General features: G+C 44.2%; 2 protein-coding genes across 3 annotated transcripts in view; one reads left to right on the plus strand and one right to left on the minus strand.

Moving 5' to 3' along the window:
• The window catches only part of iah1 (isoamyl acetate hydrolyzing esterase 1 (putative)), a 5,300-nt gene extending 4,241 nt beyond the window's left edge, over nt 1-1,059 (plus strand). The window contains 1 exon segment of the mRNA NM_001141381.2: nt 190-1,059. Within this exon segment, the coding sequence (NP_001134853.1) occupies nt 190-363 (174 nt within the window). The 3' untranslated portion in view covers nt 364-1,059.
• The window catches only part of adam17a (ADAM metallopeptidase domain 17a), a 23,804-nt gene continuing 6,978 nt past the window's right edge, over nt 604-17,429 (minus strand). The window contains exons 2-19 of one of the 2 annotated variants that reach the window (XM_014210241.3): nt 14,598-14,730; nt 14,067-14,200; nt 13,884-13,972; nt 13,426-13,594; nt 11,176-11,306; nt 9,382-9,468; nt 8,824-8,949; nt 8,183-8,327; nt 7,944-8,035; nt 7,339-7,491; nt 7,037-7,236; nt 6,508-6,611; nt 5,828-5,962; nt 5,349-5,479; nt 5,063-5,141; nt 4,867-4,955; nt 4,083-4,139; nt 604-3,102 (exon numbers count right to left, since the gene is read on the minus strand). In XM_014210241.3, coding sequence (XP_014065716.1) covers nt 2,671-3,102; nt 4,083-4,139; nt 4,867-4,955; nt 5,063-5,141; nt 5,349-5,479; nt 5,828-5,962; nt 6,508-6,611; nt 7,037-7,236; nt 7,339-7,491; nt 7,944-8,035; nt 8,183-8,327; nt 8,824-8,949; nt 9,382-9,468; nt 11,176-11,306; nt 13,426-13,594; nt 13,884-13,972; nt 14,067-14,200; nt 14,598-14,730 — 2,486 coding nt within the window. In that variant the 3' untranslated portion in view covers nt 604-2,670. Of the gene's footprint in view, nt 3,103-3,158; nt 3,534-4,082; nt 4,140-4,866; nt 4,956-5,062; nt 5,142-5,348; nt 5,480-5,827; nt 5,963-6,507; nt 6,612-7,036; nt 7,237-7,338; nt 7,492-7,943; nt 8,036-8,182; nt 8,328-8,823; nt 8,950-9,381; nt 9,469-11,175; nt 11,307-13,425; nt 13,595-13,883; nt 13,973-14,066; nt 14,201-14,597; nt 14,731-17,429 lie in introns of those variants that run through there. The other variant, XM_045723382.2, reaches the window with a different exon arrangement.

Genomic DNA, 17,429 nt, shown 5'->3' on the forward strand with positions numbered 1-17,429 from the left:
CATAAGAAAGCGTATACGATGAACCTCGGCGGGAACATTGCCGTTGAAAAGTGCATTGCTGACAAGGCGCTATCGGATTGAACCCTGGCCTCACTCTAGTCATGTAACACTAATATAGTGATTTTTGGTAGTAGCTATGTAACTTTATCAACATGTCAGTAATTGAAAACAATTTTCTCTTTCCCGCAGGACTTCACAGGCTACCTCTCAGACGGGCTCCATCTCTCTGAGAAGGGGAACCAGTTTGTGTCACAGCACCTGTGGACGCTGTTGAAGAGCAGGGTGGAGCACTTGCCCTTCATCCTGCCTTACTGGGGCGACGTAGACCCTGAACAGCCAGAGAGCGGTCTACTGTGTGACTGACGGCCCTCAGGCTGAGTGAGAGGGGAAGGGTAGAGAAGAAGCCTCAGGTCCACACAGTTATGTCCTCTGGTCGGCTACGGTAATGGGATGACACTGAAAGGGGTTGGAATCAGTCCTCATTCCATAAGAAATATATAAAACCACGATATGACATGTTTTTAAATGTTCTTTTTAAATTTCCTGAGGTCTGTGTTGAAACATTTTTTTAGAATGTGTGTTTCACTGTAAGCAAGAAGCCAGTTTCAAGTGGGCGTACACATTTTATTAATCCAGGTCATTCAGTACACCCTGAAAACGGGACAGTTAGAAGACATACGGAGTTTCCCCTCGCATCTCATCAGAGCTAATACTCAAGATATCTGTGGACAATAGGCTAATATAACAAAGCTGCAGAATGCCCTTGGCCCACAAGCAAACATTTCAACATATACGCAAGTACTCATCACCTAATATACAGGAAATGGTGAAAAGATTCTACAAGCTGATAGGTATTCATTCATCAGAGGGGCTTACGGAGCTTAAATAGCATTTCCCATTAGTAAGCACAATTTCCATCTGGGGTGATAGTGACATTCTCATTGCCTACAGTACATACAGAAATAAGGAACGGTGGTCAAAATGAAAAACATTTAGGCTCAACTTCAGAAGTAAGGCACTAGTGTTGTGGATAAAAAAATAAATCAAAAGTTGGTCTACAAACGATGTCTGAATGCAATGAATGAACAGTCCCTCATCTTCCAATGTGTTGAATGAATGGTGAAATAACTTGACTTTTGCATTATTTGCAACCTTTGGGATGAAGAACAGAGTTCATAGGTCACACCAGTGTAATCAACAAGGCCATACACAACAATATAAAAACGTTTCAGAATTATTTCACTACAAATGAAACAATACTTGAATAGAGTGGAGACAACGGTTATAAATCCACGTTAGGTAGGTTTGATGCAGCACTGATTTCACCTGGTATCCTTCCCAGAATAACTACTAGTCTGGACCTCTCAGTCAGTGCCCGTTTCACAAATCTTCTTTTCCTGTTGGGTTTAAATTACCAGAGAACAATATCTTCCTGGGCAACAGTTCAACCAGTCCTCTACGTTTTAAACACTACCCTTTGACATCAATATTACATGCATGGTTTTTAACGAGGTGAATTTTTGGAGAGACTATGTGAAAAACCAGGCAATATCAGAAATAAAGGCAAATCATTTTCTTACTGTCATGACAAAGTGAGGTGACTAAACAGACATTTACAATAGCACATTTAACTTTTTTTTTTTTTTTTACCTTAGTGTGTCGTCTTAGAATGATTCTAAGCCTAACCAATAGTTCAGTCATGGCAGTGGTTTAATCAACTCATTCAAAAGAACATGTCCAAAAACTAGACTGTCTGGACTGTATCGGAGTGAGTGGTGCCAAAGAAAGCACTTGGCTTTGACTCTTGAAACTAACAAGGCACAAATCATTCGGGATCTAGGCTATTCTAAAACAGCAGTCACTGGCGTCAGAACACTACTATACTCATGACAAGCACCTATTTTGGTTGTACGCAAGTCTTCCAAATTGACCTTATAGAATCTAGATGTAGCGGCCCCTTAAGAGTCCTGCTAGATACTGTGTTGCTGCCAGTGCTGTGTAACAAGTTTTAGTCTTTTCTATGAGTGGGTGTTTGTGTGTGTGTACTATAACAGTGGGTGTCCAATGTTTAGTCATGTATGCATGTACAGGTATCTGCCAAACTTCAAGAAATACCGACAAGGTCTTAACGTTGGGCTGCCAGGTCAGCTTCAATGCGCCTTAGCATATATTCTACAAGTTCCTGGAGATTTTATTGTATGGATACAACACCATTCTTCCACAAGAAATTCCATAATTTGGTGTTTTATTGATGGTGGTGAAAAACTGCTGTCTCAGGCACCACTCCAGAATTTCCCTTTTAAGTTTTCAATTGGGTTGAGATCTGGTGACACACACACACTTTAAACCGTCGTTGCTCCTTTCAGACCCCTCTTTCAAAGTCACAGAGATTTCTTCTAGCCATGGTAGCCAAAATAATTGGGAACTGGGCATTTTTATACATTTAATTGCTTAATTAACACAGGACTAGACCTGTGTGGAAGCACTTGCTTTCAATATACTTTGTATCCCTCATTTACTCAAGCATTTTCTTTATTTTGGTAGTTACCTGCATCTACTATTATAGTGTAATCTATTATGTGCATGGATATACATGTGTCTGTATGCGTGTACCTACATACTGTATCTATTCTGGACTGTGTGTTCGTACATATACAAACACATGTTCCCTCAGCACTGGGTCTCTTTACTGTCCACCACGCAGGCCTGCCTCTTGAGGCGGCGCTTGTCGTGGCGGCCCGAGCGTGGCGTGCTCTGCTCCGCCGTCAGGTCCTCGTATGAAGACTTGGTGGCGTTGGAGCCTCCGCGAGGAGGGAAGTCGTCCTTGTCCAGGTCGAGGTGAGAGTCGCAGCTGGGATCCTCCTGGATGGTGGCCATCCGTGGGCCCTCCCCCACCACCACTATGCTCCCCGAGGACGGGCCAGGGCCCGAAGCCGAGCCTGGGGCTGGGGTACTGCTGCTGCCTGAGGCAGACGGGCCCGTTGGGGGTAGAGAAGGAAGGGAGTGGGGTGGGATCCGAGCGGCGGAGAAGAAGCTGGGAGGCGGAGGTGGCTTGACGATGCGGACGGAGGCCGACTCGAGGCTGCTCAGCATCTCTGCGTTCTGGGGGGAGGTAGTAGAGTCAGGGTTGTGTTTGACTAACTGCCTGTAACTGGGGTCCGATCCTTTTTAACTCAATTTGTCATGACTTGGGGGGGGGGGGAAGAATACAACTTGGAAAATAAATTTAAACTGTTCATTATTTCCAAGTAAACTGGCGGAGATGAAATGGAACGGACCCAGTCTGTCCGCACCATTACAACTGAACAGTCCACTGGTGCAGCCCAACAACAACAAAAAAAAAACAACTCTGACACTGGCTCCATGCAACAAGGTCTACAAAACGACCTCACAAAGACAACACGGTGCACTCCTCTCCTCACACACGTCGCGCATCCTTGTGACACACACCGACAGCGTGCACCCTGCCCCCCGCGCCTCACACACTCACCTGAGGGTGGCGCTCTACTAAGTACAGGTACCTCAACCATCTGCTGCAGTTCCACGAGGGGCAAAGGCAAACGGAACAGTGACGGAACAGGTCATTTCAACCCAAATATCCCACAGTTGACTATTATTTATCCTTTATTTCGCCAGGGAAGTCGCGTTGAGATTAAACCTCTCCTTTTCAAGTCAGCCCTGCGAGGCCATCAGACGTGCTACTGCATAGAAACCATTCATGCTGCGTACGGGCTAACTACGGTCCAGTTCCAAATCCATTCCTAAACCCTCGCCCCTATGCACTTCTTGTAAATCTGAAAAGATTGGATGGTTAATAACATGGTTCTCACACCAACTTGCCCTCTGATAGGCTTGGTGGAATCTTCACATACTTATGCAGTCCTGTTAGATCTAGGGGATCCGGCCTAGGGTCGATTTTGGAAAAATAACTGCAGGTGAGCAAATAAGACTGCATGCTCTCTAGTAGTATGAGATTTCTAAAAGGGATAACGTGTTATAGCGAGCGCGACTTCAAAGTTCAAACCTAGCACACGTGGTCAGAAAGTAAACATGAGAGGGCATAGGAAGCTTCAAGGACTTACGCTGGGGAAGTACATGGTCTTGGTGTTCTCCTCATACTCCTTGTCCAGATTTTTATCCTACAGAAACGAAAACAGTAAGCATCCCATTAGTGTATAAACAGTTAATATTATTGTGTCTTTATCAACAATGCACGAGGTGGGCTTTGAAAGCAAAATATCTTATACAGATCTCTACTGGACAACAAGATGTATAGACAAGCAAGGATCTGATATATAAATAAATAATCAGACATTTGTGTTGTACTTTTACCCCAATTTCGTGATTTCCAATTGGTAGTTACAGTCTTGTCCCATCACTGCAACTCCCCTATGGACTCAGGAGAGGTGAAGGTCGAGAGCTTAGCGTCCTCCGAAACACGGCCCTGCCAAGCCGCACTGCTTCTCGACACACTGCTCGCTAAACCCGGGAGCCAACCCCACCAACGTGTCGGAGGAAACGCCGTCCAGCTGGCGACCGACGTCAATTTGCAGCCGGCTAAACCCTCCCCTAACCCGGACGACACTGGGCCAATAGTGCGCCGCTTAATGGGTCTCCTGGTCACGGCCGGCTGTGATACAGCCTGGGATCGAACCCGGGTCTGTAGTGACGCCTCAAGTAATGCGACGCAGTGCCTAAGACCGCTGCGCCACTCGGGAGGCCCCACCGATTTATATATTTAACATGATAAGCGCATCTGCTACTTTCGTCCTCACTAAACAATTGATCCGAGGAATCTTTGCCCCCGAAGGAAGGGTTGAGGTAAGTCTGGTATTGGTGTGGGAGTGTTTTGGGTTCAGGCCTCACCACACAGTGCACCAGGATGCTGAGAGGGATCCAGAAGACTAGAGAGAACACCACCACTGAGCCCACTATATTGTCTGCTAGGAACTTCCCTATGAGAGAGAGAGAAAAATACTTCAACTCCGAGCAGCCTTTCAAGTCAATCACAACATCTAGTATAGACCTCGAAGCTACCCCCCCTCACTGCATCGCCACTCACCGAATGTGTTGATGTCCAGCTTGTCGATGAAATCCCACAACCTCTCGATCACATCCTGGACTTGCTTCATGCATCTACCCTGAAACAAACACAGACAAATCAATATACTGTATCATCATTGTCAGAAAGTTTTAATTAAATGTTTTCTTTGTGTCATAATGTTTTATTTAGATTTGAATGTATTATTGAAGTGAAATGTGTTGAAACTATGAATACAGCCTGTGTCCATTAAGTGTGAGTAGAGGTAAAAAGGGCAATGCTAAAAAGGAAGAGGTCAGTCACTCACGGCCTCATCACAGAAGCCCACAGTACAGGGTTTCCCTTTGCGCAGGTACAGGACGTTCCCGTCGCTTTTGACGAAGGGAGTGCAGGCACCATTTTTGTCCCGACAGCACACCTTACAGGAGTCGTATGTCTCTGGAAGAGTCGAGAGAGGTCAGGTTGGGGTTAAAGACAGCCTGGACCACATGTGCTTTACTGCTACCTGTCCCTTTCTCAGAATATTAATGATTTACAGTATATTGTCAGGAATCAAATTAAAGGCTTTGGGTTTCAAAATGTCAACTTGCGAGGCATCAAATAAAGAACAAATCATTTCTAATGCAAGATATTGGGTACCATAGAAATAGAATCTATTTCTATGCTGGTACACCGTAGAGAACGTAGACATCAGTCTCTCTACAGTTGTATTTCGATGGGTACACCATGGAACTGGTCAGCGGTGTCAGTCTAGATTGTAGCAGTGTGTCTGCTAGATGGTCGTACCATTACAAGCACAGGGCTGCAGGCTCTGCACGGCCTCACAGAAGGTCATGCACTCCCCGTCTCTGCACCTCCCACTGTCCACACAGATGGTATTGTCAGGGGCGTTGTCTGGGGCTGGGCACTCACTGCTGTCACCTAGGGGATGGATAGTACAACACACAGTGAGTCAGTCAAAAATACCAACAGATGTCTCAACAGCAAGACCTGGGGACCTATCCAGCTAGAGGATTTTGTTCCAATATATCTTACATAGCAGATCATGAATCACTGAGCAGCAGGTAGACTAGTGGTTAGAGTGTTGGGCCATTAACCGAAAGGTTGCTAGATCAAATCCCCAAGCTGACAAGGTAAAAATCTGTCGTTCTGCCCCTGAACAAGGCAGTTAACCCACTGTTCCTAGACCGTCATTGTAAATAAGAATTTGTTAACTGACTTGCCTAGTTAAATAAAAGGTCAAATAAAAAATAAATTGTTATGTTGAAGAGGAAAATGTCAGAAAAGTTGGAGTTTATTTTTATTTAACCTTTATTTAAGCAGGGGAGAGTCCCATCAAAAACAAAGCAACTTTTACAAGGGAGCCATGCATTACAAAGCATCAATGACAAATCACCAAAAATAAATCCCATCTGTCCGTCTAGCCGTGGCAGTCCTGTGTATGTCCAGTAGGGGGGGGGCCTTACCTGTGCAGAGGGACATGCCCTTACAGGTGGCGTTGATGGGCTCCTGGCACGTCTTCCCTGCCTGCTCAAACTTGCATTTCTTACAGCACGGACTATTCCTGTCACTGGATGTACCGGGACACAGAAAAATAGTACACAGCCTCAGTTCACATGTTGTGAATGTTAGTAAGCAGCTTAGCAGTGTATATGCACTTTGCTTGCTCAGGCTGCTCGAGATACTAGAGAGGCAGGCTACTGGATACTGCTTGAATCAAACAAATGCAATGTGCATTGGCACAGTGAGGATCAACGCCAGTTGACTAAGAAATTGTCAGTTGATTTGACCGGTTTACTGTATAATATGCAAATAACAGTATGTAATATATGTAATCACCTTCTTACATGTACCTGTTCCCCCAAGGGGACAGTAATGTCAGCCAGTAAGTAAAGAAAGGCGGGAATTCCGCAAAGCCCTTGTAAATGTCATCCTACCACATTAATTACTGCACTCCGAGGCAGCCATTTTGGGGCGTGTGTGGCGCGTTTCTACCTGCACTGGGACTCGGGCCTGAACTTGCAGTCGGCGGAGCAGCACGGGTCGTTGTTGCGGTGCAGCATGCCCGGGTCGCACTCCTCCCCCTCCTCCACGCGGGAATTCCCACACACCTTGCTGTTCCTCTCCTTGAAACAGATAGGGGCCTTGAAGCGCAGCGTCTTCCCTATGGAGATCTTGCTGCAGTCGGAGAACCGCTGTGGGGAGAAGGAGGGGGAGAAAGGTAGTAGGTAACTGATGATGTGAGCGCGAGTCATTTGGCAGAAGATCACCTCATTTGAAGTACGCAAGAGCTGTACCTTGTTGTTGTAGTGGTCCCCGCTCACAGCGATAGGGTACATGACAAACTTGCCCCCATGGTCATCGCTTGGGGCACAGTAGGGGATGTTGTCAGGGTCGTGCTCCGCCCCAAAGTTATGACCCAATTCATGGGTTGTCACCAAATCTGCTTCCTGGTGGTGGTGGTGGGGGGGGGAGATAATTTGAATGTTTGGAAACTATACATTGACTTGCAGCAATTTAATAATACAGACATTATTATATGATCTATTATCTTTGGGCAATAAAAGCAAGATTTCTCAGTAGGATATCAGAGGTGCATTGACCTAAATAGAGTCTTGTAAGGTCATTATTCATTAGTCACATTTATAATGCTGCCTGTTCAACCCATGACCAAACACCAAGTGCCCCACAGACTATTCGATCCATCACGTCATCAGACAACAGCATCATATTGAAAGGCCACAAGGCAGTGCTAAATCATCTGACCTATGACCCAGAAAGAGCTCATGAATTACGCAATACAGGGAGTTTTTCCAGCCCTTGTTCTAGTGCGTTCGACAGAGGGTTCAGATACCATAGAAATACAGTAGTATGACTAAGTTCAACTCAATGAGGAACCTACCTTGGTTAGAATGGTTTTACCATAATTCTTGGTGCTGGTTAAACCAGTGTTGAGGTAGCTGGGTTTCTTGACGGAATGAGATGGATAGTAAGCTGCAGAAAACAAAAAGGAAGAGAAATCAGATTAGAAATATAGGAGCAAGCTCTTATGAATTTATCACTCCATTATCAAAACACTCATCATAATAATCATACTAATTTGATCTAAAATGAGAGGATGTCTGAGAGGCTGAGCCTTACGTTTGGGGCAGAGGCCCCCCAGAGCCTGGGCTTTAGAGGGGGCCACGTAGGCCAGGCCCAGTGTTCCCTCGTCAAAGTCCTGGTAGGTGAACAGGTGGGCCAGGCACACAGTGCTAGCATTGTCCGCTATATCCGAGCTGAATTGCTGGAGACAAAGAAAGGGATTGGAAAGTTAAAAAAAAAAACAATACTAGTTAGCTAGCAAAACGAGGACATTTTTTGTTGCCAGTCATGTTTAGTCCTCTTTCAACAAAAAAATGCTTGTAAAGTTTTACAACGTATAGACCTGGGGTATTCAACTCTTACCAATACGAGGTCCGGAGCCTGCTGATAACTAATTGCACCCACCTGGTGTCCCAAGTCTAAATCAGTCCCTGATTAGAGGGGATCAATGAATAAATGCAGTGGAACTGGCTTCGAAGTCCAAAGTTGATTTGAGAGTTGTAGACCATACAGTGACCCAATCATATTTTGTAAAGAATATCCTACAATTGATACGTTTATTCTAGCCTGGTCCCAGATCAGTTTGTGCCTTCTTGCCAGTTAGTTGCTGATCTGGGACCAGGCTAGGGGAATGACCTTCCTACATACTAGCACACTGTAGATTCCCCTCTCCTTTCAGATCAGTAGTAATGTCTCACCTCCAGCAGTTTCTTGACATCCCACACCTCCTTGCCTTGGATGGGGCTTCCCTTCATGTTGTAGTGGGTCCAGCCCGGCCCAGCCTGGCCAAGTGGCGCATTGGTCGGCTCCTTGTTGATAATGATCTACAACCAGCACATTACAACTTCTTAAACCCCATCTAAGGTTGCAGCATGTACTACAGTACCCATAATGCTCTGTACAAGATATCCGATTGAAGGTCAGGAGAAGAAATGGAGCATGGACCGCCGCAGCATATCTTTCCAGTGAGAGAGCGGCGGATTTGTAGTAGACGCACAGTGTCGCCATTCATCCCCCGAGCGAGAGGAACCAATTGGACTTCCCCACCCGCTTTTTCCCACACAAAGCGCTTTCACTGTCTGCTCCAGAAATGCTTTTCCAAATTCAATTAGAGTACTACAGTCATACGACCTCACTTCTCCACCCAGCACCAACACATTACACACTGAGATTATGTTGTCTGTAGTGATGGAGAAGTGCCAAACATGGTCTTGCCGCCTACCACACACACACACACGTGTAACAGTTGTCCTCACCTGTTGGATCTGAACACCGTATCCTGTGAACTCGTCATCCCAGGTTGTGTTCCTGTACATGTCGTCCACTCTGTCAATCAACTCAATCTAGAAGAAACCCAACAGACTGTATTAGTACTGTAGAATGATACTGTTCACAATGACAATAAGGGCCATTTGCCAGATCATGCCCGTTCTTGGACAGTGGCTCTTTGAGACACTACGCATTTCCAATGGGCCCCAAGGCCCTACTTCCAGGCCCTTCATGAAGGCCTAAAAAGGATGGAGTAGGTATTGGCATTATGGGAGCAGATAGCTCCACCCTTTGATAGGCTAGCTACAATTCTGACCACAATACTTCTGCCTATCTGATCTGCACAGATCTACAGTGCATTCAGAATGTATTCATACCCCTTGACTTATTCCACATTTTGTTGTGTTACAATCTGAATTCAAAATGGATTAAAATGGATTTTTTTTTCTTGCCCAGCTATACACAATACCCCATAGTCAAAGTGAAAACATGTTTTTAGACATTTTTGCAAGTCCATGCAACTTATTACGTGACTTGTTTGGCTTGCCATAACAAAGGGGTTGAATACTTATTGACTCAAGACATTTCAGCTTTCATTTGAAATAAAAATAATAAAATCATGATTCCCCTTTGACACAAAATCTCAGTTTAATCCATTTAAAATTCAGGCTGTAACAACAATGTGTAAAAGGTTAAGGGGTCTGAATAGGGTTGTGGCGGTCATAACATTTTGTCAGGCAGTGATTGTCAAGCAAATAACTGCCGATCTCATGGTAATTTACCTGTTAATTAACAAAGACAAGCCGCTGATGCAGACCTTTGGAACATCGACATTTTAAAAAGTCTAATAAATCCATGCAATATAGCCTTCACCATCACAATAAATCCATTATTTATTTTAGACAGGCTGAAAGAAACATGATATGAAGAAAATGTGTATTTCAGAAGAACAGAATAGCATACTCCGAGTTGTCCTTATGTTAGGCCCTGATCTGGCTATGCCATATGGCTGTGGGCTACACTAGTTTGATTTTAGCAGACAAAATTTGCTTAGAATTCCATGCCATTATTTAATATTATTTTATAGTATGAAGAATACAATTGAACAAAGCTGAATAAAATAGAAAGGATTTTTCTCCAAATGATTTGAGGGAGTGCGCATATGCGGCTATCTGTGTTGATCGGTAAACAAAGAAACAGGTACTCCTATATGCTTCATTTAGAGTTATTTACGCAACTTTAGTTGTGATAAATGTTGGGCTATATGTTTTGATTTGTAATACATGCTAAGGCTGCATGATGTGACTAATGATGATTTGAAAAAAAGTTGCATGAAACGCATCATCTCTGCTTTGTTATTGTTGCAGGCGGCACACACTTCAGCAGTCTCTCATTCATAATTTCTCAAGCACTTGATAATGCCTCAGATTCCTGCGGCAAGTGAATGGAGGACGCTTTTCCCGTGGTTCATTTTTCATGCCAGCCAGGTAGGCTATACTCATGTTGTAAAGAAAAGCAATGGAAAGTTGCGAAATAAATATATTAGGCCTCGCCTATAGGTCACTAACAGCCCTAGGCGTGAATACTTTCTGAATGCACTGTACCTAACAATATTAGGTCCAATAGGGTTGCAAAATTCTGGTAATTTCCCCAGAAATCCCAGTTTATTCCCTCGTAATTCCAGGAATCTTCCAACCAGGATTTCTGGAAAACCAGGGAACTTAGGGAAAGTTACAGGAATTTTTCAACCCTAAGTGCCAATAGGTTAAGGGTCCTCTCACCAGGTAGTTGAGTGTGATGCTCTCCTCTCCACGGCCCATGTGTTTGAAGAAGCGGTAGTCGGCCACCAGGGCTAGAGGACAGGTGTTCTTCTTGTGGTTGTGGGCCGCTCTCTTTGCTCTGTGGAGGGAATCTATGGAGAGACGAGACAGAGAGAAAGAAAAAAATAAAACTACTGTAGGATGTCACAGATGGGAGAATGAATGAGGCCACTACTTCAGTTTCCAACTATTAGATGCCCTTGTTCTCACATTTGATTACGTATAAACTAATTAGAATCATTATACCATTACCATTTTCCTATGACTAAAGAGAAAATGAAGGATATAGGTCTAGCTGACAAAGCCTTTAATATAGAATACTTTCCAGTGCCGCTAGATTTCCAACTGTGTGAAGTAAAATTAATCAACATCACTTATTCTATGTTGGAGACTGGCTGTGGCTTGTATGATTCATCATGACATTAATCTAGGGCTGGGCGATATGGCCAAAATATGATATCATGGCATTTGTAAAAAATTTTACGGTATTTATTACAATGGGTGTTTCTCCATTCTGATTGTTTTATACTGTTCAATTCTACTTCAACCTAAAATAATTTTCTGAATTTCCATCAATTTCTGCATTTCCTGCACTCATTTGAGATAATGTCCACACTGCCACGATATGGAGAAAAATACTAGGCCTCATCTTTAACCAAATGTTGCAATTGCGATTTAGATCAAAACAATTGGGTGAACTTTTGGAATCATGGAAATAGAATGTTTATTATAATTATATAGTTAGAAAATAAATAATAGTGGCACTTTGAATACAGTGTTGTTTGACATGACAACGAATGAAAATGCCATGGACGAGTTATTGTGACAGGGTAGGAACCAAAGTGATGTTCAGTGTTTCCCTATAATCTTTGGCTACATTAAATCTTTATTCATATAGCCAACATATTCATGCTTCGCCTATTCCTCATTGATTTAGAAGATACTGTTGCACAAACAACATGCTGATTTAAGCCTCCACCAGTACTGGTATCAGGCTGTATTAGCTAGCTACGTTTGCTCTGACTCAGTACTTTTAATTGGCTAGTTAGCTAGCCGATTAGCATTACTGACTAACACGATTTAGCTTAACTTGCTAAGAAAATACAAACTAGATGTTTGCAGATGTAAGAAACACAAACTAATATTGTAATTATAGAACACTTGTGGATTTATATTAAGCTCAAAGTGGAAACAACATCGTTGTTTTAATAAACCTCCATTTCAATTTACCTTTAGTTCACTGATTATTCTGTAAAATAATAGATTTGGCCCAGCTTAGAAGCCACATAGTATGCATCAATTCAGACTAACAATGTTATTTCTCTTTCCCTTATGACTACATTCATTTTGTACCACAGTCAGCCCCCCCCCCCCCCCCCACACACACACACACACACACACACCAAGTCATGTGCTCTCCTCTCTACAATATTAATAATTTGGTGGTTGTGTGTTTTTTTGCATATCCCAACTTCCCTTGAGACACACTCGGAGAGTGGGGGTCACGGCCAGGGTCAACCATCAGCTTGCGGATTTGAACAAGCAATCTTTCAGCTACTGGCCCAACGCTCTAACCACTAGGCTACCTGCCGCCCATAAGATTCTACTGTAGCGAACCCCAGCGTGTGGGTGTACTCACTCGGTCTTTTTCTCCCTTTAGCCACAGCACTGGGAGACCAGCGACTCGCACTGTAATCCAGCCCACCCGCATTGCGTACAAGAGCTCTCATTAATTTGAATGCCTCTTCTGTGGAGATCATTCACCTCCATTCATTTTCCACACAGTGTTTTGAATAGAGGACATTGTCTTGAGGTCCTTAAGATTTCCCCCGGGTCATTGTCATTCTAATGAGCTTCCCATTTTACAGGCAGCACAAAGGAATCAGAGCTTTAAATAATACCCTGTTGCCAGTCCATGTATGGAACACATGAAAGGCTTTTATTCATTGTGAGGCTGTGTTGGGACAAGATAAAATGGCTGCCCACCTACCTACCACCTCCTTGTTCTACTCTCCTCCTCCAGGATTCATCCTCCTCCCTACCTCCTCACACTATAACGTTGTATAAGTTAGCCTCATATGTTTCTGACTGCTTGTGTAAGTGTACACACTTAAACAAGCACCCAGTCTACACGCATGGAACATAAACAAATGGGGTGTATACTGTCAAACACACACATATGCGTGCACACACGCTCTCTCTCTCTCTCACCCTCCTGTGCCTCTCCACCTCTAGCGGCCTCTGGCAGTAAGTCCTGGGCCCCAGCGTGGACGTATCCACACACCTTGGACGAGGCCAGGCGGCTGAGGTTCCTGATGTCCTCTGACCGGTACACCAATAGACGACCATCGGGGGACGCCTCGGTGAACCTCCACAGGGGCTGAGGAGAGGGAGGAGGTGGGAGGGGAATGGGGTAAATGGAAGGAAGAGAGGATAGGGATGGAGAGGAGGAGGAGGAAGAGGAATGAGAGGGAGGAGAGAGGAAGAAGTGGGTGGAAGAAGTAGGATTGGTTAGATAAAGTCTTCTACCATCACTAGGACAAAAGCTGGTTTAAATAGCTGATTGTTTTTACTCTCACACACAGTTTTGGCATCACTTTACCAACTGTTTTGAGACACTTTTTCTGGCCTACTTTAAAGCAGTGCTCCTATTTTGGGAGAGCATTTACCTCTACATTGTACTCTGTCTCATCTGTCAAGATGTGGGCCGAGAACTCGTCCCCGTCTATGTGTGCCTGCACACGGGAGTGCTCCTCTCCTACACACACAAAAGACAGCTTTTAAGGGATTCTGCTCACACACACCCATATGGGTATCCCATATAAAACCAACCAAATACCCTAATGACTCACCTACAAGATGTCCGGTAAAGTAGTTCTGAAGCTGAACATCATAGCTGTCCTCCTTCCCTTGCTTATCTACAAACACAGCTTTGAAGTCCTCAGTGAACAAGTCTGTGTTAGTTGTCAAGTAAAGCTTGAAATGTCTGCGGAAGAGAAATGTCAGAGTGGGATGTTAAGAAACATGGGGAATGCATATCTTTTGGTTTATTGAAAATACAAACACATTTTTACTTTGTCAATGGTCGGTCTGTTTCAATTGCACAAAAGCACTGAAAATGAAATGAAGATAAATGCACTTAGTAAAAACTAAAAACACATATGACCCAGCAGGGAGGACTCTCACCCCAAATGTCATACAATATTTCCTAACATCCCAACTTGTTTGCTTGCTCCTGAATGTTACGTGAGTAGGTGAGAGCGCCCCATTGTGTAGCATGGAATCTTTGCTGTTTTGTCCCTTACATTTTTGTCATTTAGCAGGAGCTCTTATCCAGAGCTTTCAATGTGGAAGTCCCATATGGGACACCTTGTTCCACCTACCTCTTGAGGGCGCTGAAGCTGATCAGGCGCTCCAGGTGGGACTGGGTGTGGGCGTCCCTCTTCCTGACCGAGTGATGCTGGAGGCCAGACACGGGCAGCACCTCAAAGTCAGACAGCAACGAACTCAGAGCCTCTGAGAGAAATGACAGGGTCACAGGGGAGTGAGAGGGACAAACAGGCATAACTGGACTCCCTCGTGTAACACCAATATATAGAAACTAGCAACACAACATCAATGGAATGGCATCAAACACACGGAAACCTTATGTTTGATATGTTTGATACCATGCCACCCATTCTGCTCCAGCTACTACCACGAGCCGTCCTCCCCAATTAAGGTGCCACCAACCTCCTGTGTCACCAACCCTGGTCCTGGAGAGCTTTAAATGTGCAGGCTTTGTTTCGAACCCAGCACTAACACACCTGATTCACGTATCCATCATAGTCTTCCTAATTAGACTATGGAAAAAACTAGACAGTAACCAGGTTTCCATACAACTTTTTTTATGCAAGTCAAGTACATCGGATAAAATTAAATGTAATGATGCCTGATGGAAACAGAACATTTGTCGGTAAACTTTCCAAATGTCGACAAAACAAAAAAACACACTAGACAAGGTGGAATCTTTTTGTGTCTGTAAAATTAAATTATGCGAGAAATGGCGGAGGAAACTATTTTATGCGCAAATATTGATATAATGACCTTCATATCGAAGTAAACTTCGATACACGCAATGACACGTGTGGTCCTCCCACTACGACTCATCGGGAAATCATGCAGTTTATTAGGCTACAGATGAAATAAACGATGATGAACTTCACAGGGTGGTGAAAGTGCAAGGTGATGAGCTTCACGCTGCCAAAAAATATTGAGGGTCTTAAAAATAATATCGCTCTTTTGTCCATAATAATCTCATCATGTAGGCTATACCCGCACTGTATATGTGAGCTGTCGGCTAGAGAGCACATGCCAATACTGGATTGGCCACATTCGCTATACAATAAAAAAAATTGTGACAAAACCATCAGTAGAGTTGAAAATGCGATGGAAACCCATTTAACTTCCATTTTTTAATTCAGCTAGCGGGAATTTATGGGCAAAAGTTATTTTTATGTGCACTGTCATCAAGCAGTCTTTTATCCATAACAACTAGCGGGGGACACGCTGCACCGGCAAGATAGAACAGCACACTCCGGTAAGACGGACGAGGGGGGGCGGTCTGTACATATTTGTAAACAACAGCTGGTGCACGAAATCTAAGGAAGTCTCTAGATTTTGCTCGCCTGAAGTAGAGTATATTGTGATAAATTGCAGGCCACACTACTTGCCTAGAGAGTTCTCAGCTATACTTTCACCGCTGTTTATTTACCACCACAGACAGAGATGCTGGCACTAAGACCGCACTCAGTCAGCTGTATAAGGAAATAAGCAAACAAGAAACCACTCACCCAGAGGCGGTGCTCCTAGTGGCCGGAAACTTTAATGCAGGGAAACTTAAATCAGTTCTACCAAATTTCTATCAACATGTTAAATGTGCAATCAGCATGTGCTGACCAACTGGCAGGTGTCTTCACTGACATTTTCAACATGTCCCTGATTGAGTCTGTAATACCAACATGTTTCAAGCAGACCCCCATAGACCCTGTGCCCAAGAACACAAAGGCAACCTGCACAAATGACTACAGACCCGTAGCACTCACGTCCGTAGACATGAAGTGCTTTGAAAGGCTGGTAATGGCTCACATCAACATCATTATCCCAGAATCCCTAGACCCACTCCAATTTGCATACAGCCCAAACAGATCCACAGATGATGAAATCTCTACTGCACTCCACACTGCCCTTTCCCACCTGGACAAAAGGAACACTTATGTGAGAATGCTATTAATTGACTACAGCTCAGCGTTCAACACCATAGTACCCTCAAAGCTCATCACTAAGCTGAGGATCCTGGGACTAAACACCTCCCTCTGCAACTGGATCCTGGACTTCCTGACGGGCTGCCCCCAGGTGGCAAGGGTAGGTAGCAACACATCTGCCACGCTGATCCTCAACACTGGAGCTCCCCTGGGGTGCGTGCTCAGTCCCCTCCTGTACTCCCTGTTCACCCACGACTGCATGGCCAGGCACGACTCCAACACCATCAGTAAGTTTGCAGATGACACAACAGTGGTAGGCCTGATCACAGACAATGACGAGACAGCCTATAGGGAGGAGGTCAGAGACCTGGCCGGGTGGTGCCAGAATAACAACCTATCCCTCAACGTAACCAAGACTAAGGAGATGATTGTGGACTACAGGAAAAGGAGGACCTAGCACGCCCCCATTCTCATCCACGGGGCTGTAGTGGAGCAGGTTGAGAGCTTCAAGTTCCTTGGTGTCCACATCAATAACAAACTAGAATGGTCCAAACTAGAGGTCGACCGATTAAAATCGGAATGGCCGATTAATTAGGGCCGATTTCAAGTTTTCATAACAAGTGGTAATCGGTATTTTTGGCCACCGATTTGCCGATTTTTTTAATTTAAATGTTTTATGTATTATTTTAACTTTTTTTTAAGCTTTATTTAACTAGGCAAGTCAGTTAAAGAACACATTCTTATTTTCAATGACGGCCTAGGAACGGTGGGTTAACTGCCTTGTTCAGGGGCAGAACGACAGATTTTTACCTTGTCAGCTCGGGGCTGCAACCTTACGTTAACTGGCCCAACGCTCTAACCACCTGCTTTACGTTGCCAAGGTAAGTTGCTAGCTAGCATTAAACTTATCCTATAAAAAAAACAATCAATCAATCATAAACACTAGTTAACTACACATGGTTGATGATATTA

The sequence above is a fragment of the Salmo salar genome, chromosome 09 (assembly GCF_965601325.2).
Source record: "Salmo salar chromosome 09, fSalSal1, whole genome shotgun sequence".
Classification (NCBI taxonomy): domain Eukaryota; kingdom Metazoa; phylum Chordata; class Actinopteri; order Salmoniformes; family Salmonidae; genus Salmo; species Salmo salar.